Source organism: Necator americanus, chromosome II (assembly GCF_031761385.1).
Source record: "Necator americanus strain Aroian chromosome II, whole genome shotgun sequence".
In the NCBI taxonomy this organism is placed as follows: domain Eukaryota; kingdom Metazoa; phylum Nematoda; class Chromadorea; order Rhabditida; family Ancylostomatidae; genus Necator; species Necator americanus.
In genome coordinates this window covers 41,981,259-42,005,516 of record NC_087372.1, presented here as the reverse complement: position 1 = coordinate 42,005,516, position 24,258 = coordinate 41,981,259, and the positions used below count along the sequence as shown (strand labels likewise).

General features: G+C 39.8%; 2 protein-coding genes across 3 annotated transcripts; one reads left to right on the top strand and one right to left on the bottom strand.

Moving 5' to 3' along the window:
* Positions 1–1,752: 1,752 nt before the first annotated feature.
* Positions 1,753–22,278, bottom strand: RB195_021042 (uncharacterized protein; the record flags this gene model as incomplete). Of its 2 annotated transcripts, none has more annotated exons than XM_064189688.1 (6): positions 1,753–1,846; positions 3,703–3,821; positions 15,684–15,792; positions 19,010–19,112; positions 20,352–20,439; positions 22,147–22,278. In XM_064189688.1, the coding sequence occupies 6 exons, from the start codon at positions 22,276–22,278 to the stop codon at positions 1,753–1,755; spliced, it is 645 nt and encodes a 214-aa protein (XP_064045568.1). The 2 variants fall into 2 exon arrangements, with proteins under 2 accessions (XP_064045568.1, XP_064045569.1); XM_064189687.1 differs by lacking the exon at positions 1,753–1,846 and adding an exon at positions 2,037–2,130 and having other exon boundaries at positions 19,010–19,097.
* Positions 14,677–15,369, top strand: RB195_021043 (uncharacterized protein; the record flags this gene model as incomplete). The annotated part of the gene is made up of 1 exon (XM_064189689.1): positions 14,677–15,369. One exon carries the CDS (start codon positions 14,677–14,679, stop codon positions 15,367–15,369), a length of 693 nt encoding a protein of 230 aa, XP_064045570.1.
* Positions 22,279–24,258: the final 1,980 nt, after the last annotated feature.

Sequence of the window (24,258 nt, the reverse complement as noted above, 5' to 3'; positions counted from 1 at the left end):
AATACAATCTTTTAAGATTTTGGCTCTCCTAAAAATAAGCCTCAGCTAAGCCTAAGCAACCATAAGGGGGCCTAATGACCATCCGTATAGATTTATAGGAGGGGTTTAAGGGTTTTCTGGGAGAATTGAGTCCAATTTTCACAATTTTATCCAATCCAGGCAGAAAAAATTCAAAAAGGGGTGTCACAATGAAATCGCAAATAAAATTTTCCACATAGCGGATGTTTCCGTTTTATCAACGTTCTGTAGAAAAAAGGATTCGTGCAATTTCTTCTTCAGGGAACAGTTTCCATTTTACGAGAAGAATTAAAAACCAACCGCAAGATTCAGAAAGCGAAATCCCGAACGAATCATTTTCGGATACCTTCCCGCTTCATAGGCTGTGTGGAATTCGAAAAGTGGTTCCACTGTGGCTGCAATCGGACTGGTCGGACGTTCGATCCCGCCCTATTACTAACCAATCCTTTCCTCATAAGAGTGGATAAATTGGTGCCAGACTTGTTTGAGGTGGTAAAAAAAGTGACTTGATACATAGGCCAATCCCCCGCAAGTCATTGTACTTTGCGCGATCATTGTACGTTGTGCGTTGGTAAACCTCAAACTATTCTGAATTGAAGAGAACATGGTGGCGCATCCAAAGCGGATTGATTAACGCCAGATACTTCATCATTTATCCTTATCCTTTTAGCTTCTTTAGTCATCAGAAAATTGGCACCATATCTGCGTGTTCTATCCGCACATAACTTGGTGGTATCCAAAAATTGTATTTGATATCATCTAAGAAGGTTAGTTATGCACAGCATATAAATGGAATAACAACAATTCTCTGAACAAACACAAGATGTTTCCGAAAAGAAAGCGCAGACACTCCAAACAGTGTTTAAACTTTTCGATAGAAATGTAAAAATACATTGAAAACGCAGATCAGTCCAGAGCAAATTGTGCGATGTGTTGCTTTGCAGCAAAACCTTTTACTATGTACATATACGCAACTACGTACGTAGCTATTGCAATACCAATCCAATTTCGCACTCACGCACTCTCGACCGTCTATTATTCGTATCTTTTATTCATACGTATGAAAATGCATCTCTGAAAAACCACAAAATATTTTCGAATACACAATGTACTTTGGATGAATACACAATGTCCTTGTTGGATGGAAAAAATAGAAATATGGAAAAGGTAGATCCATCAGTGATCTACATGACAGATGAGTTTTAGCGTAGATTGGTTTGTTCATTTATATTCAGATGTTAACTATGTTGTTAAGGTGAAAGGATCACATCACAGGCTTATATACAACATCCTTATAGAAGGATAATAAAACTATGATCCACATATCTAACAAATGAAAAATGTAACCGGGATCTAAATGTTGCAGACGCATAAGAGAAGGTACAAATACATACAAGTGAATAAATGCTTAAATTGTATGAGAACATATAATAGACACTCAGAATATAGATCACAGACTATGAAATAGAGGATATATCACTGGACCGTTAAAACGTAGATAAATTAGTTGTCACTTTTGTGGCCACTCAACACTATACATACTTCTAGGAAATGGTTCCAACGTGTCCAACGAAGTACACATCAAAAGATGGGAAACTAGTACACAAGCAAGCAATTCACAATTTAAAAAGGGTGCAAGTTATTCGGAAACAATAAAGTACCCATTAGAGTGAGAAGGCAACATGAAGAGCACGGCATCTATATTGATGCAATGCAAAGTCTGAGTGAAGAATGCTACTGGATCCTACAGTTCTTCTTCTTCTTTCCTTTTGCAGGAGATTCAATCCGTCGATCCTCGGGCGCTGTTCGCTCGTCGTGTTGAAATTTTCTGTAATGTGTTTGCTGGTCAATCAACAAACAGAAGGAAATCCTTTAATAATGCTGCTATTTCCCGCAAACATTGCCAAACAACAAATAGAACTGCTACGTGATTTTTGTATAGTTTGGAATTACTTGTTTACGTGCCCTGTTATGCAGCGTGTCGTGGTGCATAGTGGAACAAGAGACAAGGCGATGTGTTACTGGGAAAATACCATACAGACGATGAAGCCAGCGATGCTCGAGCAGTGCCGGACAAGAGGCAGATCAGACAATCCTATGTGCAACGTCATTCTGGAAGGGTTGTTATGGCTGATGAGCCGACCATCTTTCCGCCGCCTCCCCAAAACAATTTAGTTTAAAGGCATCACCCCACGAATACGAGGCGGTACGGATTTCAAGTGGAGTATTCGTATACGAATTCGTAGATTATGGAGAGGGGGGTGATTTCGTCCATTTCTCGCTGTATCAGTAGAAACGGACAACCTCGGAATGCTGTTTCTTGCGACGTCCTCAATTGCAGCGCGCCACCCATGCGCTGCCTCCGCCTGCGATTCGTCCGAAGGGTTTTCGACGAATCACAGGCAGGGCGGGGTTGGCGGGGCGCCAACGTTGCACATTGCAACACAAGCCGTCATAAGAAACAACATTCCGAGGTCGTCCGTTTTCCATTGATACTGGGAGAAATGGACGGAATCACCGCCTTCCCCGTAATCTACGATTCCCTAGACGAATACTCCACCTGAAATTCGTACCACCTCAGATTCGTGGGGTGATGCCTTTAAATTGAACACTGTAAACTCCGGAAGACTGCCCAGTAAGAAGGATGACCTAGCTTCGACGAGAATCTAATTTAATTTTAAGTAGAATTCAGGTCAAAAGTAGCTGATCGATTAGTTACAGGTGATTGACTGCGCTACTGCTTAAGAAGACCGTCAGATCGCATTACACAAGTTTCCTTGAAGAGGCTTCCAGCTCCAACCTGGAAATAGGAACCTAAACGTCAAAGAAAGTGAAGAAAGAAAAGATGAATGATGGTAGATGATGAAAGAAGATCTGAAGACATTTGACAGTATAGGCCAAACATAGCCTTTTTTATGGAATAGCGGCAAATGAGTAGGGTATGAGTACAGTATGACAAATGGGCCGAAGATTGAACAGGATTAGCTCAGATTTGCCCAAGGACGCGACACTTCGGCAAAAGCAAAAACGGTAGGCAAAAAACGCTACATCTAGAAATTGAGAGAGCTGAGATTATCGTGTTGGTATCACTTAGAGTATGGTTGGTGATCCAAAAACATTTCAACACTTCTTCATTAAACGAAGGAGCAATAAATTCTTGCAACAGTCTGGAGCGCTCTCAAAGCCTAGATGGCACTGATCTCACATGTGGCACTAGCCTTATGGTTCCAATCATTTTTAGATTGTGAGTTTCTGAAAAAGTGCTATCAAAGTCTAACCAAACAAATTAGGAGAACCCTTTCAAAACTTCCTTCTTGCAAAACGGCTGCGTAAATGTGTGCTTGACTTCAGATGCAAAGAGGTGGACCACCAAAGCAAGAGAAGTATGTCTACCAAAAACCTAACTTTCGCTTACGTAGCGATTAACTCTCTTCTGAAAGATGTAAACCCGTCAGAAACAAGCGCTGTTGGCTATATGGTACGGAAAGAAAGCGACCCTACAAGGAATAAAAAAATCTTTGCTTGAAATTGTAACATAACACAGGAACTATTTTTTCGCTATACTTGCATGATGAGCGAAAGACTATACTATAAAGATTAGAAAAGGCGACGGTGCTGCACCATCACTCAACATCACATTTTCGATGTTCTAGCGTACCGTTATATTGTGCGAGGAAATCTTACCGTACTAATCGAACAACACCGTGAAATGCTTGATCGACGTTTAATCGCAACTTCGCAGAACACTCCACATAGGGAATATTGAGAACTCGAGCCAACTCCTCAGCTTCTGTTCGTGTCACCTAGAAAATAAATGGTTTAGCAGCTTCTTCTTCGCGGTAAGAAATGAGCGAAATAGAGGATAGAAGTCCACAAAAATTCATGCTTTTTTAAGAACAAAATTTCCTTGAAACTGCAAACGTATCAAATCCCAGAAATTTGGTTCTATGTCCTTTTCGTCCCAGAAATATGAAGGTGATCGGTCACAAAATGATAGTGTTCATCTATTGTTCATGAAAGACGTCACGAAAAAGTCATTATACAGAACAACGTGCTTAACGTATCGGCTCCAGACGTTTTTCTACATCATCTGTTCATAGGTAAATATACCATGCTGGAGCAACCCACTTATCTTGATATCAGTCGAGAACACAGTTTCTCGATTTCTTTAGACCTGTGAAACTGAAACGAAAGATGAAAACAACAAAGAAGAAAGGATAGAAAAATCTGAAGATGTTTCTACAATATTATTACATTGGTAAGGAGGAAGCATTTGCTGCGAACTGTAATAGCTGCATACTTCACTAATGCTTTCGTGCCTTTTCCAGAATTCCGCTTCTTTCTATTTATCACCATGCTGGCATAAAACATTCTTTCGTCCGTCAAAATGATGGGTCCGTGTCCTTTTTGTTCAAATCTTTGATTTGTGCAGAATCAAATCTATTCTATTTTCACACTGTATCGTTCGAAATCATCGTCCTGTACACGGCGCACTTTCGAAGGTATTAGACATTGGAAATTCCCTCGAATTATGTCTATGGCAATTATCAGCGACAACAAAGCGACTGAAGAGCTCATCATTGAATAGAGAGCAAGTAACTGATGATATCAAATTGCTGAAGCTAATACTGGACGGGAAATGAATTCAGCAAATTTAAAGGTATTCTGGATGCTTTAGCTCTGATGTTCGATATTCCTTTTCCTCACACTTCAAAAGTTGACGGACGCCTTCATCTGACCAGGTAACTTCTCAATACTTCAACGCTAGCGTTCTCTTTCTAAACTAATGGAAATCAAAATCTAACGTATCACAGCGAATGCTGTCCCACGACGTTAGCATGTGGTCAGCTTCATTAGTTTCGAACCAACACACCAAACGCAACAGCATACTAAACTTTCCAGAACTCTTGGTGAGAAATTTAAAAAAAAACCAACAACAGGAAATTCGTGAAATGAATGGTTTCAAATAATCCATTTATTTGTATCTCAATCACTTCTCAGTCCTCATAAAAGATGTACTTCTTAGACCTAGCCTCTTCCAAAAGAGATATTGTGCATCTTTCCAATCAATTTATGTACCGCAGTGCAGACTGACGGAGAACAGAAAAGGAGATGAATGATAGTTAGCAATCTTACATCAACAAAGAATCTTTTAAAAAAAAAGGCGAGGAGGATGTCAGTGTATAATGTCACTTTGTTGCTAGGGAAGTGCAGACAATAAGGTATGGAACGGGCGTTTCCGAAGCAATCACAAGAAAAAAGAAAGCACGAGAAAAAATTGAAGAAAAAGAGCGTTAGAAACGAGATGGTATAGTATGGTCAGTGTTACCAAATTGATAAATTGGGGAAGTTGAATGTTGACATGTGGTAGCTTCGTCCAATCCGAAGGTATTGTTAATCACCAGGTTTATACTGTAACCGCACAATTCTGATGATTGTAGAAAAAAGGGCACAATATCAAGGTCGTAAAGAAGTAATGAAATACTGGTATCCCAAAAATGTTTCAGTTAGTGAGCATCTGATAATGGTTTCTGCTCAGGATGTGCAAAGCTTTGACTAGAGGATAAGTTTTGTTGTGGACACGACAGCAAAAGAAGCGCCCCTTACATCATATCGAGCGTAGAATTATGCTAAAAAGTTAATTTAAAGAGAATTACAATGATAGATGGTTCCTAACCTGCTTATCGCAAAAAGGAAAGTCAAGTTCTATCTCGTTGCTTACTTCTCTTTCCAGAACGCTTAAGAGAGAACTGAGACATCTGCCCCACAACGTCTTTTATTTTCGAGCAGGACATGTAGCGATTTACTCGAGTGCAATATGCTAACGACCAGCAACTGACGTGGATGGGAAGTGCATGATATACTGAAAAGAAACGATAAAATATCTAGCTTATCGAGCCACTTGGGATACACAAACGTGTTTTACTGGAATTCGTAATTTTCGCAAATTCATCGCGAGGCTTCTTGCCGACTGCGCCACATTGCACATGAAGCGAGAAAGTGACAGGTTTGGTTGGGAGTAGGGCGGTTTCGAACTATCGACCATACGGCCACAGCGGACTCCCAACGTTACACCACCTCTTATTACAAATTAGCAGAGATAACTTCTACAACGTATTTCGCTCTAATGGTCATCAACCAGCACTCCGAAAATCCCCGAAAAAAAGATTAGATCAGCGAAAATGTTGCGAATGTCTGCAAATCAAAGAGCCTTATATAAGCAATTTGGATACTAAGTACTAGATACTTCCCTCGACTGTTGCTACAAAAAAAATTATTAATTTAATCATCGAAATTTTGAAGAGTGAAGACAAATGATTGGTGCTATGTTGAAGCGTAGCTCATCTTCCATACACAGTACTAACCTCAGTTTCAGCGGAGTTACTGTCTCGATTGAAAGTAAAAAATAAGTAGTGCCAAAAATCCCTCGTTATGTTCGCTTGACTCTCCAGTTTAATACTGATCTGACCAAAGATAGTAATTAATTAAATTAAGATATCGGAATAATACAGTCTTGTACAGTGAAAAGTTAGAATGAGTCTCTTTCGAATGATATGCAGTTTTCGGACTGTTCGTATATTTCTATGTGTATTTTTCGCTTTGAAAAAACGCTCGCGACTTATTGCTCCAGCTAACACTCCTTTCAGCGGCACCTTTCGTAAATCCTATGGATGCAAAGAGTTTTTCGCTATGTGTATCTATTACTTCGGTACACTTCTACCTGCTACTTGTCCCGAGCACCTAACATACGTAGCCTATCTTTGATCTTCTGCAGTTGTCGAAAATAATCCGTTTCCTTGAAAAATTTGACAATACAATAAAAAATGGTATGACTTTATGCCAGAATTACTGCAACGAAAAAGAATTTTCCAAACGAATTCTCTTGTGACGGTCATTTACTTCAGGTGGGATCCATCCGTTCAGTCTGTATTAGATTCACTTTTCTACGTATGTAGCACAATATTATTGGAATAACAACCTCTAACCTTACTACTAATGCACGAGTAGTTTCAGAAGTGAAAGGCTCTTGCAATATCATTTTCTGTTTCACAGATCACTTTTGTGGTCCAATTTGAAGTTAAGGATCGTTAGACTGAAATATTTATGGCTTTATTTTTAATCATTCTGCGTTCATTAGAGCCATCTTTCGCAAACACTTCGATGGCGATTAGAGTTGTAGGCGCTGTATTATTTCCGCAACAGAACTCATATTCGTAACGTCATTTTTTTATTTTCATCATTTATTTGTATTTTTAAGAATTAGTCAGAAAAGTACGACTCGATGAATAAGCACAAACCAAAATGAGCGCATGAAGGTGTTGGTGACGTACCTTCACAATTAAAAAAAAGATTGTAAAAGTGGAATATAAGAGGAACTGGAAGTCAAAATTGGTCTCTCTGGTAGATGGGGTGATCGAGTATTTCACATTGAATGACCTAATACTTCCATTCTGATAGACGGAGCACCCACAATCCTCCACTGCACTCATAATAAGTCTTACAGTCGAACTCTTGCCTACATTCCTTTTTTTATAATTTTCCCACTTTGCCTGTACTTTATTCATAGAAAGCATACAGGAAATAGAATGTAAACATAAAAGTAAACGAGTATACTATTCCTATATCCGTGCTAAAGCGTATCAATAGTTTTCATTGTTTAATCTGACTGGAGTAAATATTTGTGGCCAGTGGCCACCTTTCTTCTCCGCAGTTATTAGCGCATATGAGCGCAATTTTAGGAATATGTTAATTAAATAATAAATGAACAAATTCGAAAAAGGACTACTTTCAGTTCCACCTCTCAACCAAGAAAGTGAGACATGGTCTGAAACAGACAATGCCAATTATTCGCGTTAAATCAGTGTCTATGCTATGGAGGAAAGTAGCGCACATACATAGATTTGCTTGAGAATCTTTAGCATTCGCAAAGAATTCAACCTTCGGAAAGCAATGCCGTTTTTTGGGCAGTGATCCGTGACCTCATTCGATTAGGCAGACGTGTGAGGAAAATCACATCGAATCAGCAAGAGTTACGGATCAAGGACGTCATTGAAAAGAAAATCACTTTAGATAATTACGGTTTAAAATGAACATTCACAAAAGAGGGCAAAACACAATACCTTAAAGACAGCATACCAGGGATCTTACGTGGTGAAGAAATCCGCAGGCAAAGCTAGATATGTGGTCGTATATCGCGGGATCATGGATGGTTCTGCTCATCTCCCTCTGATCGTCGTAAGAAACGGCGTAGGAACCTCTTTGATTACTACGAGGTGCGTTAGAACGCTCCTTTGTGCCAATGTTCTGGTTCCCTTGGCAGCCTATTTATTGGCTCTGCTTGAGTAGGCTGGTGAGAAGAAATCACTGATCTTTGACCGCTCTCAATTGGACGCGTAACGTGCAAAAGGGTGGCGAAGCTGAAATCGTCTTTAAAAAACGCCGTCTTCCAACCCGCTTCTTACGACAATTAGGGAGGGATGAGCAGAACCACCCCTGATCCCGAAGTCTACAATTTTTAACTCTAGATTTTCCCGCGGATTCCTTCACCATGTCCGATTCGTGGTATGCAGTCTTTAACGAGTGTATTTTTTAGAAGGCCTATGCGAACAATGGAACAAGTAGCACTCGGAAATCCAGCGCTGTCTGCAGTTATTTTAATGTATATAGTGGTCCCTCCTAAAGAGAATCTTGGAACACTAGGGAAGAAAATATGTATGAATGTTTGACATGTTAAGCAAAGCAAAACTCGACTCAGCTTCAGTTGGTGCCTAAATGGGAGGTAATTAGCCTAAAAAAACACGACGGACTCAGATGAAAGCAAAAGAAAGGTAATAGTGATAACGAACAACCATTTGCCCAAATACGTGTGACTCAGAACAGCAAAAACATGTTGAATGGCCCTCAAATGATTCCAGAAAAGCATCAGATTTCTGAAACTAACATATTGATCACATAAAGGTTTATGTGCGTCAAAATAATTCGTGAATAAAGGATCATTCCAGATTGAAATAGCGTAATACACGGAAAGTTTACATATTTTTTCTCATTTGGTTGACTGTTCACTAGAAAATGAATGGTAAAGATAGAGTGTCTGGCGTTAGTCAATCTGCCTGGGATGGACCACCACATTCACTTCAGTTCAGAATAGTTTGAGAATAGAATACAATTTACTAACGCGTAATTAACCCCTTACAGTGACATGCCGAGGTTTAGCCGAAGTGTCAAGTCGGTGTCATTTTTATCCTCTCATAAAGTCTGGTACCAACTTGTAGCCTCCAGGGGAGTGAAGGATGAAGGCGTTGGTCAGTATTGGAGCGGACTCAAACCAACGATGGATTGTCCAGACATAGCGGTTCTTATTATCGACTGCGCTAAACCCACCCCATTGGAAAATATTAGAGTAATGAGGTTACTCCAAAAATCTAGTATTTAGGTACTCAGATTACAGCTCAGCACAGCTAGAAATTCATTCTGATGGCGGTCACGAGGCTATCGATCCTGAAATCTCATAATAAGATCAAAATTATAAATAGTTTCACCGTTTACACATTTGGGAGGAACCTTGATCTATCTAAGCAAAGACGTCTTAAGATCTATTGTTTCAGAATTGTAGCTACATATGAAAGATTATCTGCAGGAAAACCAGAAAATCAGATAATCCCCATCTCCCAATAAAATCTTTTTGAATTTTCCCTCCACGTAATCACAACACACACTAGCTAGCTCATAAAAGAGGAGAAAAACGATGCTGGGTAGGACGATCTCAAAATTGCGGACAACTTGACTTTTAGCGCTAAAGCTGAACGCTGAAGCAGAACAGTTTACTCGGAAATTTACCAAAGCACAGCTGGTCAGTGATGACATTATTCATATTGCGCTTTTGTTCATGTGTTTCTAATAGCCGATAGTGTCAAGTAAAAAACCGTCCCGTAAAAAAGACGCAATCTCGACAGTTGCCATGAACGTTCGATAATCTGGCGCTTCCGCTGTTTATCTCAATGCTTTTGTACTGTAGTCTTTAATAAGAACAATACTGGAATACTTAGGAAAACACCGTAAAACATCAAAACACTTCAAATATGCTCAGTGAAAAGTTTAGAACTGATTTAATTTTCGCTGTGAATGCACCATTTTTTCGAGTGACGAAAAACACGTGGGTGTGCACCTAGGAAGTTAGCTAGGTAACAAAAACTATCACCTTCGAACATTAATGAATGAAATGTATGTATAAATAAAGAAAGCGCACCTTTCAAAACGAAACGACGGAAAAACATGAGGAAATCACGTTAAAACTCCTCTTTCAAGGATGTGTTCGCTTGCCCTTTTCAACTTCAAATATTCATTATTTATATCTTTATCTTTGCTTCTAAAATTGTCCGAAGATCATGAGCATTCAAAAAGAATTGATCAACGCCATGCACTTTAGCCTTTTCATCTAAATCATAGTGTTTAGGCAAAATATGTATATTGTATCTCAAATGTCTGTTGGTTTTCTTCGCAGAAGTATTTTAGTAGAATTAATATCCAAACAATTTCACACACTGGCATCTCTAAAGAATTCTGCAAAAGGTTGTTTCGATATGTATTATTTGAGTTAGAATAGGTGTGAAAAATCAGAACTATAGTAGTTATGGGTGATCGTCATTCACGACCTGCGATCTCCCTCCCTCTATGTTTAATATTTGGCCAACGTTAATGCGCAAACATAATAGGATCAAAGTGTGCAGCTCGCTGATATTTGCTATTTCATATTTGTACTGAATCAGTAGTATGCTTAGATATTATGCTGGATATTTAAGGTCTCTCACTCTTACTATATTCCTATGTACATACTATGACCATGCCGTATAATAGCTAGTCACACGTGTGTACATGTGTATGCATGTGTGTGTCTGCGGCGTATGTGGTTGTGTGTGATGTGAGTGGCTTTTTGGTGCGAGTGAGAGTATGCGGTGCATGTGGCGTGGGTGGCGCGTGGTGTGTGTGGAACGAAACTCCAGAATTCCAGAATAAGGAATAGGGTAAGACGGGTCCCGCGACGTTGAAATGATGCGCCAGCGCAAGAAACCTATACATTGGGGGAGGACGGATCCGTGTCGCGGAACTGTGCGCAGCGGTGCATCATTGCCGCGCATAGCTCCGAGTGAGTTTGTCAAGAACTAAATAAGACGCTGTAGAACGTCTCATGGCCGCGACAACTCCATGTGTATCGATCCACCGTATGTGCTATTCTGTGGATCTTTTCCTCTGAACTTTTGCATCTGGTTAGTAACATCTTTCCTTCAAGAACTGAAAACATACATGCAAAGCTTAAATAGTAGCTAACAGTTCACATGAGATGACGTAGAACATTACTTTATCAGTGGGATAATGATGTTCACGTCATTTCATGTCAGCCGATTACTCTGCGCTAAATGTTTGGAAAAAAGGAAAGAACTCATAACTTTGAACAACGTTTTTACATTGTGTTGGTATCAAAGGAATGTAGGTGTAAAATCAAGTTTGAATATTCTCATAAAGGGGCCTGACGCATTTGGAAAGAAAACTGTGAAATCTTCCATCTATGCTTAAATTTCTAAAAAAAAGAGAACGAAGATTTCGCTGTTCGAAAAATCCAAATTTAATTTTATAGAAGATGCCACTGCTTTAAATTTTCATTAGTCACTGAAAGCGAGCGAAACGTGCAGCACAAGAAGTCTTAGCACGTTATTATATAACTTCGTCGGCTTTAGCCGGACGTTCCGACTGGTATATAATAAAGCGCTCAGTGTGTGCGCATGTGTTGTTTGTCTGTGTGTCACAAAATTACAAAAAGAGAAGACCCGTCTCACGGCGTTCCATTGGTGCCCCGGCGACAGAAAGGTATAAAATTGGGTCCGTCGGCGCCACAAAGCGGTAAAATGGGTTGAGACAGGCACAACAGCATCGGATTTGTGCGCCGCGATGTTGTAATATCGCCCGATATCTCCAAATGAATTAGTAAATAAGTAAGGAGACGCTGCGAACCGTTTTATAGCCATGAGAACTTTCTGTGTTGCGTATAACTTCAATGAACTCCACTGCATGTCTATTCTATCGCGCGTTTCCTTTATCAGGTTAGTTAGACCCTTCCTTCAGAAACTGCAAACACGTGTGCAAACTGTTGCTTGAATAGCAGGCAACAGTTTTCGTGATCTGACGTGAAACAATATCATAATTCAATGATGTCGTTTACGTTATTTCATGTTAGCACATCATTCTATGATAACTGAAAGGGGAAACAGCGGGAAAACCCAAGCAAGTATTAAAAAAATCTGCTGAAAGTAATTCCTTTCAATTTGTGTCTATATTATATTGATATAGCGGTATCGAAGTAGCGTTTGGAGTTGAAATTTGAAAGTCCTCCAAATGTAAAACTGATGCGTTTAGAGAAAACTAAGAAATCTTCCGCCTAAAAAAAAAACGGAAAAAAACGAAGTGTTGTTAGAAGAACAAAATCCTATTTCTACAGAAAATTCCAATGCTGCTGATTTTTATTGATCAGTGAAGACGAGCTAATCGAACGCCACAAAAGATCCGAACTCCAGGTTAGCCGGAGATTCACCAGAAATCTCAATTACAATAATTAATACTAATCATGATTAGCCCACGGTCATATATGTAGATGCCTGTAAATTGAACAACAAGCTTCTCGTAATATTACAACAAGTAAAAGGTACGTAACTTTTCTTTAAAATCTTGATGGATTGTAAATCCGCAGTGAAATTGAGACACGTGCAGAGCATGGGAATTACTGTAGCTCGGAAGGTTCGTTTTACTCTTATTCTCCAACTCAATGTTTCATAATTTCTAATCTATTCTCGATCGGAGGCTCGATTCCGCTCTAGAGCCAACCGAGCCTTCCATTCCACCGGAGTGAATAAATTGGTAACAGATTTATCTGCGAGGATAAAAAATTATTTACTTGATACATAAAGCATCCCCCGCAAGTCTTTGAGGTTTACGAACGCATAACTGACCCCGTACAGGTCAGTTATGCGTTCGTAAACCTCAAAGATTCCGAATATAAGTGAACGCAGTGGCGAATCCCAAGCGGATTGGTTAACACCAGAAATCCTACTCTTTGTCCTTATCCTATCCTCAAAACAGCGACGTTCAAATATACTGTTATCAGCGACTGAAAAGGTGATTTATAGAAATGTAAATTAGTTCAATGTACAGATAAATGCTCATGCAGGTAGTTCGGAAAGGTTAACAACGTTGGAAACGTGAACTCTAACAAGCTTACCAAGTCATACCGAACAATTGCTTTTTGCAGTGGAATTTCATACTAAATGATTTGGGCAAGGAATTTATATTCTAAAAACAAATATTTCAAATCCAAAATTTAAAGCAAAACTTATATTGGAATAGCTCATAGTGATCGGTAAGCACAAAGAGAAAAGAATATCAAAAGTCGGTGATATCGAATTCTTTTCACAGAACAATGTTCTAAAAAGTTTGATTATGAAACTTAAATAATGATCCAGTAGGAGTCAGAAACAAAATGTTGCTTTAAAAAACTACAATGTCTGCAATCCACACAAAAATGTGGAGAGACTTCAAACTTTAGCATTATGCCACATACGAGTACTAATAATGACTGAAGAAGAAATTCAAGGACATGCAGAAACCCCAGATCAAGTAAAAAGTTCTACACAGTGGAGTGCTCGACAGCCGTAATTCTTCTTAGGATTCAGTGGTCCATCGTTCAAGGAGAGCAATAATTTTTCGAAACTGGAAGATTGGGAGGTTGGAAGTTGAAAAATTTGAAGAGCGACTGGGTTGTGAACATAGATGAGATAGTAGGAGCCGGTGCTCTGATCCCCTTCACTTTTGGACGTTTGAGGAAGAGACCTCCTTCACTTTTAAACGGTTGGCGAAATTACCCCTTCATTTTTGGACAGTTTTCGAAAGGACTCCTTTCACTTGAGCTGCACCCGATGAGCTAAACCCCCTTCATCTGAGGAGGGTCCGGCTTCTCCCCATCGCACCTATGGTTGTGAAGTCATAGAAAAACTCACAGTTTCAGAGGGAAGGAAAATTCTTAAAGCCACGTAGCAAGACAGGAATTTCGGAGGCAAGGCAAGGGGTACACAACAGAAAGAATACCTTTTTGCAATTGAAAAGTTCCTCAAGCGGACTGCGAGGGAGCGGGTCGAAATGGAGGGGTGCAGAAGGTGGACTGCAGGGTGCTGCAGTTCAGAGAGCCCATATTCGTTGCGCAAAGTTGCACTTTGTTAACTTTGGGGATGATCATAACATTGTCGGTGAGTAACACTCACAGCATCTCTGCTAGAAGTTCTGTATGGGGAGTTGGGGGTTCTTCGCGCTAAAACTAAAAGTGAGCAATGGTTACCCTGTACAACGCGTCGTTGATGTTGGTCGAGCCAGAGCTGAATGGCCGGACTCCTACGGAAGGAGTTATGAAGCCTCTTCAACACCGGAGCGCCTATACGAATACTCGTAAGGTAGGCTGATATGAGCTGGGAGGCACACAGAAGCATGAAAATCCGAAAAAAAACTTCCTGCTCATACTAAACTTATAGAAGTGATTTAATTAATTTCTTTAGCATGAAATTCATAGCTGTTGGGCCTAAAACAGCTCCAGAGACCTTTCGGAACTTCTGAAATTTGAAAATGCACCAGCTATCCAGTTTATCTGGGTCCGGAATTAAACATGATGAACGACCTGACCCCGAGCTAGGCAGGAGGAGACGAGCACCTTGGGGAGCGTATAAGAGCATCGAGGATGTAGTGAAGAAGACCAAGAACACCCGGCTCCGTGCTCACCTCTTCAACACCATAGTACTTCCTGCTTTGACCTATGCTTCGGAAACGTGGGGATTTCGCAAGGAAGAAAACGAGGTGAGCATCACTGAACGCGCAATTGAGAGAGTGATGGTAGGAGTATCCCGCTTCACGCAAGTGAGGGACGGGATTCGAAGTTCTCTCCTACGTCAGCGATCGAAGATTAGAGACGCCGCCGCGTTTGCTAAGGAAAGTAAAACAAGGTGGGCCGGACACGTGATGCACTTCAACGACAACCGTTGGTTCACAGAGGTGAGCGACTGGGTTCCCCGTTATGTTAAGCGCACTACAGGAAGACCGCCGACACGATGGTCAGATTTCTTCACGAAGTCCTTCAAAAAAATTATGATGCTCTTCGTGTCCCACGCGAAAGGAGGAACCACTGGGCTACTCTGGCACGCGACAAATCGAAGAATTACTGGCGCCCGCTCGACCAGTTCGAGGATCAACCGGAGTCAGGGTGATCAAGGTAATTATAAAACTCAGATAAGCAGTAACGTTCGAAAGGACTGTCTGTTTTAGAGCTTGAGAGCCCAAAAATGTTTCTTTCTTTTAAACTTTTTTATACTTGCCTTCAAGATGCATATATGTAAACAGTCGCCGTCGAATGTTTTCAACTGGGTAAGCGCCAAGCGTTTTTGAGCAGGCAAAGAAGAGAAAGCAAGGAATACGTGACGAGAAGACATTGAGTGCGCTCTACATTGCCTGCGCCAGGACGAACGCATCCAGGAAACGACCACGGAAAAATGGAAGGTGAAATGAACAAAAGTCTAAGCATAAAGAAATTGGAATATAAACGAAACCAGAGAGAGTAACGAACTAGCTAAAAATCTCACATGTCGCTCGTTTTCCAAATCCGCCTTATTTCCAACGAGTAGTACAGGGAAATCATCACGATCTTTCACACGACAGATCATTGTGTGAAGTTTGCGAACCTCTTCGAAGCTAAAAGAAAGGAACATCAATATTGAACGTTGTATCTATTTTGATTGTATGCAGCAGTTTTAATTTCTATTCTGCTTTCTTTTCGCGACTGACCAGCTCCTAGAGGCACCTACACTGTATCCAAAATACGATCTGATTTTTAGTCACGCGAGCATACAAATAGAGATCCAAAGTTTGAAATTTTTATGCACTTCATCTTTTAATGTAGCATACCACAAATGCTTCCATTCCACGCGACGCAGGTGTGTCAGCTTTGCACCTTCCATGGAGACTTATCGCCATAACGCTACCTTCATCTTTCAGCAACAACAAAAAGACTAGTAAATCTTGCCGCGCCATGGTCACCGGTTATAATATTATCGTAATCCTATTGTAGTCAACTTGATCGTTGACATTGTTGTAACAGAGACCGAGTATCTGCCATACCACACGGCATAGCATGACCTCTGTATTGCTGCATTCGATCGACGATCAGGCATAAACGGATGAGAGACACAACAATGAGTATATTGCACATTGCAGTGCCCAGGAGGTTCGTAGCGGGGTAAGCGTGCAAAATTACCAGATAAAACTATTATTATGGTTGCCCCGTCCAAAATAGCTACAGAAAATGACATCGCCAGTTTGAGCCTTCAATGACAATTCTGTAATCAAGGTAAAACAAAAGAAATACAACGTCATTCCAGTTTCCTATTACTCAATGGACCTTTGGTAGCTTCAAAATTGCAAATCCTCCAACTCTTCATCCTAACCCTATAAAACAAAAATAGAGTTGATGAATCAAGTAAAGTAAACTATGAATTCTCATCAATAAGCAAGATTCAAGGCTAGGCTGTCGAGACTCGCTCTTCGATAAGAACATGAAAATGCAGTAAGTGCCATGACATTCTTTGAACACGGGTCGTCTTATGCAGTGTGAGATAACTTTTGCAAGGAAGTCCGCGCGTCTGAGAACAAAGACCTCATCGCTGTCATGTACAATATCCGATTATGTAAACCACAACACTCAACAACGGCGAGAAACCCCGGTGGTGGAGTTCCTTTCCATTCTTCTCTCATTGCGGACGCACAGCGAGAGGCCTGTCATCGCTCTACAGCAGCAGCAGCGTTGCAAAATCGATTACGATTGTTTACGCGAGCGGATTGATTGTTTCGGGTGATAAAAACTGATAATTCCAAGGATTCTTGGTTCCACTGTACAATTTTCCTTAGTTCCCGTTGATATGTAAAAACCAATGAATGGTTTTTACATATCAACGGGAATTTTATGACGAAATTCACTGCTTTCTTTGATATCCATTTCTCCTAATACGCGCATCACTGTGTTTCGTTATGGTTTACTTAAGAGTGTAAAAGTAGGCGGCAAATAACAACATTGCAACACTCATACAAGTAGGAAATCATAAGCACTAAACAGCTGTCATGTGAACACACAGGAAGCCTCAATGAGCAAATTTTTCAATGAATTTTGTACCACTAATATATGCCTTGGCTATCTCTAATGTTATTTTACATTAGCAGCACCGTCAAAAACACGATATCAATGAAAAATTAAGATGTTAGGTCAAACTACAGCAAGCAAAAAAATCATATCAAAAATGAGGAAGTAATTTGACTAAACTTTATGTTTGCTTTAAAATACCCTCTAAAGACAAAAAAAGCCCATGAAGCAATTGTTAGAAAAGATAACAACGTTGCAACATTTTCATACACGTTGCAACATTTTCATACACGTTGCAACATTTTCATACAGACTTTCTTGAAGGACTGAACGATTTTCTGGAATTCGGAGGAAGCAAACAGAACCGTTCCATGTCAAAATGTTGCCGCAGATTTCCCTCTAAAAAATCATATTTGTGCACTTTATTTCTATATATGGGTTAATTGAATATATATATATATATATATATATATATATATACATACTTTCATACTCTAACAACATCAATTTACCTGGATCTCCGACGCCCTTCAAAAATACGAGATCATGCTGTCCCCCAAATCCCCAGAAAATCACAATTTTAAGACTTATCTCCGCTAGAACAATAGAGACACCGATCCCCCACATGAAGCGTGTGCATTAATACTCGACGAAGTGGCCTCAGTGCCGCGTGTTTGAACATTTGCAGTGAGGGTACTCGTTTGGTCCTCCACGAAGTCTGCGCTACTCAGCTTATGAATTGAAGTGTTTCTGGGGGAGTAAGCATTGTCAGCATGGGACCTTTGAAGGTGTGGAAGTTTATCGTTAAAAATGATTGTAAAACCAGAAATTGGAACACTAGGAAGAGAAGTGCTGCGAAATTGGTTGTCTGAGGTTGATCTCTCTGCTACATTATTGTAAAAACGTGTCTGTACTTCTTCGTCTGGAAGTGATTGCTACATGCTGTATCCAACAAATGAGATTAAAATGTCAGAGAATAATCAAGTGTTCCAAAAAGAAAGTGAATTGTTACACGGACGGACTACATAGGAAATTAGTGAGGATTTATGGATGATGTATAAGGGGATTTATTTCACAACCTATGCCCACTCCAATTTTTTTACGCAGCTAACAAGATAGCCTCAAACTTCTTGGAACGTGCATTGAAAACGATTGCGATGTACTCGGGGACCAATGCTTAAGATCTCTCAGGTGATCGAACTTTCTTTAATAGGCATAATATTTCACAGCTTTGAAACTGAAGCAATCTCGTTTGTTTGTTCGGCAATCATTATGTGAAGAATTCCATTTTCTCCAAATTCATAGCTCGAAACGATATGCAGTGAACGACCTCCTCTCGTCTTGCGAATTTGTCGTCGTCCAAATCGTAAAATCCGACCAAACAAGATGCTGCTGGCCAAACAGACTCGTCACAGCAGCGCATTTATATGACAATGAAAGAAGATCGTTACGATCAATAGCAATCAATGAAGAATTGCAGCGAAACAATTTCATGAATGTTTTGTGTATGTGTACATATGTCATGCATGTAATACCCATAGTGTAAGAGTGTGTACGTATGCAAATACGTATGTACTTGTGAATATAGGTACGGCCATGTCTGTATGAAACGTTCTATGGTTGAGGGTATACTACGCACGCGTGGCGTCACGAATCACAGAATGGAGGTGACACGTGCAACAATTGATACACAATTTCTACAGGTCGTTCGTGTCAACTAGGGTCGCTGAGAAGTTCTAGCTGAGACAAGGATCTACAAAAAAGTAAAGCGCTCACCTATTTCGATCTGTAACGGCGAAAACTATCAAGAAACCGCTGCCGGACCGAAGATACTGTTCGCGCATAGTGCAGAACTCTTCTTGTCCTGCCGTATCGAGAACTGAATTGCAGATCTGTTACAACTTCATAGAAGAAGAAGTCTACTCATTCAAAGAAGTTAGAGAAAAAAGACTATCACTGTAGCTGGCTGTATGCTATAAATAACACATCAAGATTGCATTTTTGGTGTTGTATTCGCAGGTAGTCTAAACATTTCTACTTCACCTTACATAGATTTAATATCTTCCTAAAACTTCTGAATTCTGAAAGAAAACGGCAAAGACTAAAATACTGAATTTATTAAATTATTTGGAACATAAAAAAGGAGTCCTGGACCAGGAGAAAACCCAGACAACTTGCAAAAGGAAGAGGATGAGTATTCATATCTTGAATAAATTCAAGCACTGCGTTACGAATCTTCCAAACTGACTTCCGCTGAGGTTAGCGCAGCGTCTCTACGTCTTCTCTGAGAGCGATATGTATAAATAATTTATAACTTTGACAACCCCATTGAACAGGAGACATCAATGAGTATTTCTTATAGGAATTCTCTAAAACAAAATTCAAAGAAACTGTTTCATTAACAAATATTTTACGTTTTATGAGGAAAGAACAAGACAGTTTTAATTATTACTGTTCATGGTTGAGACTGAACTTGTGAGGTGTGAAAAAAGCAAGCCGAGTTGACGAAAAACACCAATGTCACCGCAGGCATAATAAATCGAGAAGCAAATTGCTTTCCGAGAAGGTTCACCTCTTGGTAGCAATCCCACTAAAGGAATAAGCGAATTACTACCAATGCAAAGGAATGCTGCATTTATTTACTTGTCCAGTTATTTATTTCGTTGATTTTCGCCGAGAAAAATCACAGTATTACAGCCAAAACTGAATCCTTGAGAAGAAATCGAATTTTTGGTTTTTTTCTAGTTGTCCGAGAGTGTAAATTATTTATATGTATACTCTAAAAGGTTTCTAAGACAAATCTACGTGAAAGGAAATGCAGAATCGACCGCTATCCCACCTTCGACTTGTCGAGGAAGAATGTCTTTTTTAACATATTGGTGATGAGTTGGCAAGTCATTCTCTTGTTGTCTTTCTCCCTGTTGAAGAAGTGAAGGACCTTCTCCTTCATTATTTAAAGTTTATTTAATAAAGTTTGTTTAGTCTTCTATTACACGCGTTATAGGACAGAGAAATAAAAGAGAAATGTGTGACAAGAAAACATTACGAGGATATTAACTCACCGCGTCAGGCAGTGACACCCATCCGCCGATTAAGTCAAGCTAAGTCATTAACTCACCTTCTAACTTGCAGAGATCCTCATCAACAAAACACTGCTTGGTGTAAGAATCTTCAATGGTAGGATCATAATCTTGAACGAAGTACTGCTGAAATCAGACCTATTTCTATTACTACTGCTTGAGCTAACTATCAAACTAATGCATTTCTAAAGGAGTTAGTAGATTCACTAGTACGATGCAATATGGAAAACTGATTGGCAGATCTAAAAAAATCCAAGCTTCTTGAGCCTGCACAAAATATTTCCTACTCAGTATCACAAAATCTAGCTGGTTTTCTACCAAATGCTGTGTGAAAATCTCCTAACGACAGCGAATATAGACGGATGGGCTTCAACCCCCTTTTGGGCAAATTCACTTCTTAGTAATTCTCCGATGCAACTATGTGAACTTTTCAACGCTGTTTGAATCAGCATGGAAATGCCGCAGTGTGCCTATTCAGAAAATATTGATCGCTAATGTACGAATTATTCTCTGAGACACACGAGCAAGTTTTGAGACCGAAGAGGTAACGGCGGTTGGTAGGACTCCGTGGAAATCTGACACTCCTTTTGTTTACGTAACGACTGAGAAATTCGATAATCAGAAGTGTGGCCGCGCACGGACGACTCGCAGCCATAACAGCTGATTTTTTCGCCTCGCTCTCTAACAATGCCCTCAATATGGTTATTTGTGCACATTTAAGGTGTGACGATAGAACAAACTGCAGAAATTGGTTAAACGATGGGATGAACAGTAAAATAATCTAAAAACGCAGGTGAAACCAACTTAAAACTCGTGTTGCAAGTGAAATACCGTCAAAGTAGAGAACTCGAAAAAAACAGAGGAGAACTCTGGTAGCTTCTTCGTTCAGGCAACCGGCAGACAGAAATTTTGTGTAAAAATAGGAAGCAGTACATCTCGAAAGACCCAAAGTTAGAGTAAATTTTAGTAAGTAAAGAAGAGAAAAAAAAACCTATATTGAGTATAACAGTTATTGTGAAGAATCCTTTAAGACGAAAGCGATAGCGAAAAAAAATGCCCTAATGAATGAAGTCAGAAGTTTAAAGTACAAATATGTAGTAGTAGATAGATAATATAGCCAAATTCGCATGTCATCTTGTAAAAGGCCGCATGTTACGACAGGGAATAGAAAGTGGAAGAATAGAATAGAGAGTGGAAGAATTAGTGAGAAACTGAAAACAGATCTATCACAAATATACCTTTGGAAGACTGATTGTCCATGATATTTCGTAGAGAATTTCACATGGATACAAAAGACTTTTTCTGTTAAAATGATTATATTCTTCACAGTTACAAACATACATAGATTCCACAAATGGATAATTTTTTGTGGTGGTTGACAATGATGGATATATTTGACGGACTGTAGGAAACGATTGTTCAAGTACAATTTGTATCTAAACTCCTTCAAATGCAAGAATTCACTGTGTTATCAAGAAATGTTAGAGATTTTTCAATTGTACACGAGATCGAAGTGTGCAACTCTCATTTTGTGAGTAAGAGCAACGGAGAAACACGAAACAACTGTACTGTACAAAATATTAAACGTTATCTTAGCTATACAAATCAACTAGAGCAGAGTTTTTGAATTGTAACATTTTCAACCACAGCGATTAGTTCTGTGAGATATTCCGCTGCACTCACTCATTACAGAGTAAAAGTATTCTCTTTCCAATATATTCCACTGTCAATAAATGACACAACAATGCAAAAAAGTGAAAAACAAACAAATGAAATATTTTACGTGTAAAGCAAGCTAACAAAAGGCACAAAAAGAAATGAAAAATGTCGTACCTGAATAAATTGAATAGTCAACGCTGATTTGCCGACACCTCCGCCGCCAACCACAACTACGCGCAATACTGCGGGGGAGGCAGTTCTGCCGGCAACAGTACCACCACCACCAGTCCTGCCGCCACCACCCATCAATGTGTCAGCCGGCTAGATGCGGTCGGTCGGCGCCTCCCGTCCGTCGCATGAACGGCTCCGCCCTCTCAGCCGCCGCCAGCACCACCCGCACTCTACGCACTCCAGCCGCTGAGTACTCTTACCCGCCTTCTGACAACACCACCGGCCACAGGCCAAACGCTGCTCGTACACCTTTGACGCGCCTTCCGTTTTAGGGGAACATGTGTTCACTTGCGCATACTCTGCGAAAATTTTTCACAGAGTGCTCAGAATCCTTGCAACATCTTGATTGCAAGGATCTGCCTAAAAAGAAATTGGAGATAAGCTATAAATTGAAAAGACTATAAAAATTCAAATTAACTCTCCTCAATCTCAAAAACTTAAGTGTTTTCCAGGTGTCCTCTGCAGTAATTCTACAACTAGTGCGAAGAACACGTACTCTAGTACATTCTGCCGAAAGCAAATCATTGTACAATTTTTCGAAACGACTCCGCGTTGCTATGAAGATTTCTGAATGTGTAGGGTGTTCGGTGGCGCAATTCAGAACTTCACGCTTTGATCAAGTCGTCCGCAGGGGAGTCCGAACAGACCTATGGAAATATCCTACAGATTCAAGTGACGGAGCAGAGCCGGTGGCAATCGTCGGCCGCCAGCTGTCCTGGAAGTAAAACACCTGTTGATAGGGTAAAATACGTAAAATAGGACCAAACAACAGAGCATACTGGAAAAAGTCAGTCTATGCTGAGAAAACGTCGCTCAAGCGAGTTCCTATGGATGGATAGACCCTTGCTGCCGTCCTCCACTAGCTTTTTGCAAATATTTCTGTTTTTAAAAAATTTATCGCTTATCTTTCCAAAGCAACTATTCTGATTCTTGAGCGACTTATGACAAATCCCAAAAGTTTTTTTCCAACAGATGCACGCGTATACAAATACAAACAAAACCATACATGCTTACAATACAAATATATATATATATATATATAAGAACAAATGCCTCGCCAGCCTTCGTTTTGGAAGTTTCAGACAAGACTAGAAACTTATAAAATTGAAGTTGCTAATTTAATAATTGCAGGAATTTTGAATATGTTCAAGAATTGTATGGAGAAGGACGCCGAAGAGGGAATGGACATATTTTCTAGACCATACTTGTGCACGAACCCCTACAAGGTAACTACGAGTACGAAAAAGGGTGCTAGAAGACTACAGCTTCTTCTTGTCCAAACTACAGTGAGAGCAGTAAAAGAAGTGCAGTATTTGTGTAAGTTCTACATTTCCCAAGTATTTGCAAGTAAATTAAATATAATTATTGTGTTATCAAGTAATCTGTTGAAGCGAAGTAACTTCTCTGTTTAGAATTGAATCTCTTACTGAGCAATAAATCAGATCAGACATTTCTCGCTTCCGTACAGATGACTTCAAAGTCACTCTTCTCCAGGGGTTGCTCCGGATAACTGAACTGGCTTATCGACGAATGTTTGTTAAACCCTACAAATTTAATTGGATAAAAAATCTCTTGGATGTGTTTCTCTCATATCTTGAGCTCACCAAGAAAGCGTAGTGTAGTAGTATGATTCCTTTCATATTCACAATTGTAGAAATACTCTTAAGTTGTTTAATTCTTCTGGTTTAAAAGTTCTAATACCTAATGTGCACAGACTCAAAGCATTTTTTATCATTAAATTCCATTAAATCGCTTCTGTCTCTGACATCTTGACACTTCACAAGTGCTTCTGAATTCAACAGAAATATGCAAGTTGTAAGGAGCTGTTTTTCATAAATTTTAATTTTATTTAGTGACGTCGTGTTCTTTTCACTGTCATACAGCATTAACACTCATTTTAACAAGCTGCCACTAGGATGAAATACATTAGCCTGGCACCCTTACGTTGAATCTTCTCACTTCTCGCCAGCTTGTTGTTAAGAGTGTCCTCTTGAAAATACCCATATACACGGCCCAAATGGATTACGGTCGCATGGAACAATGGCTGTATGAGTG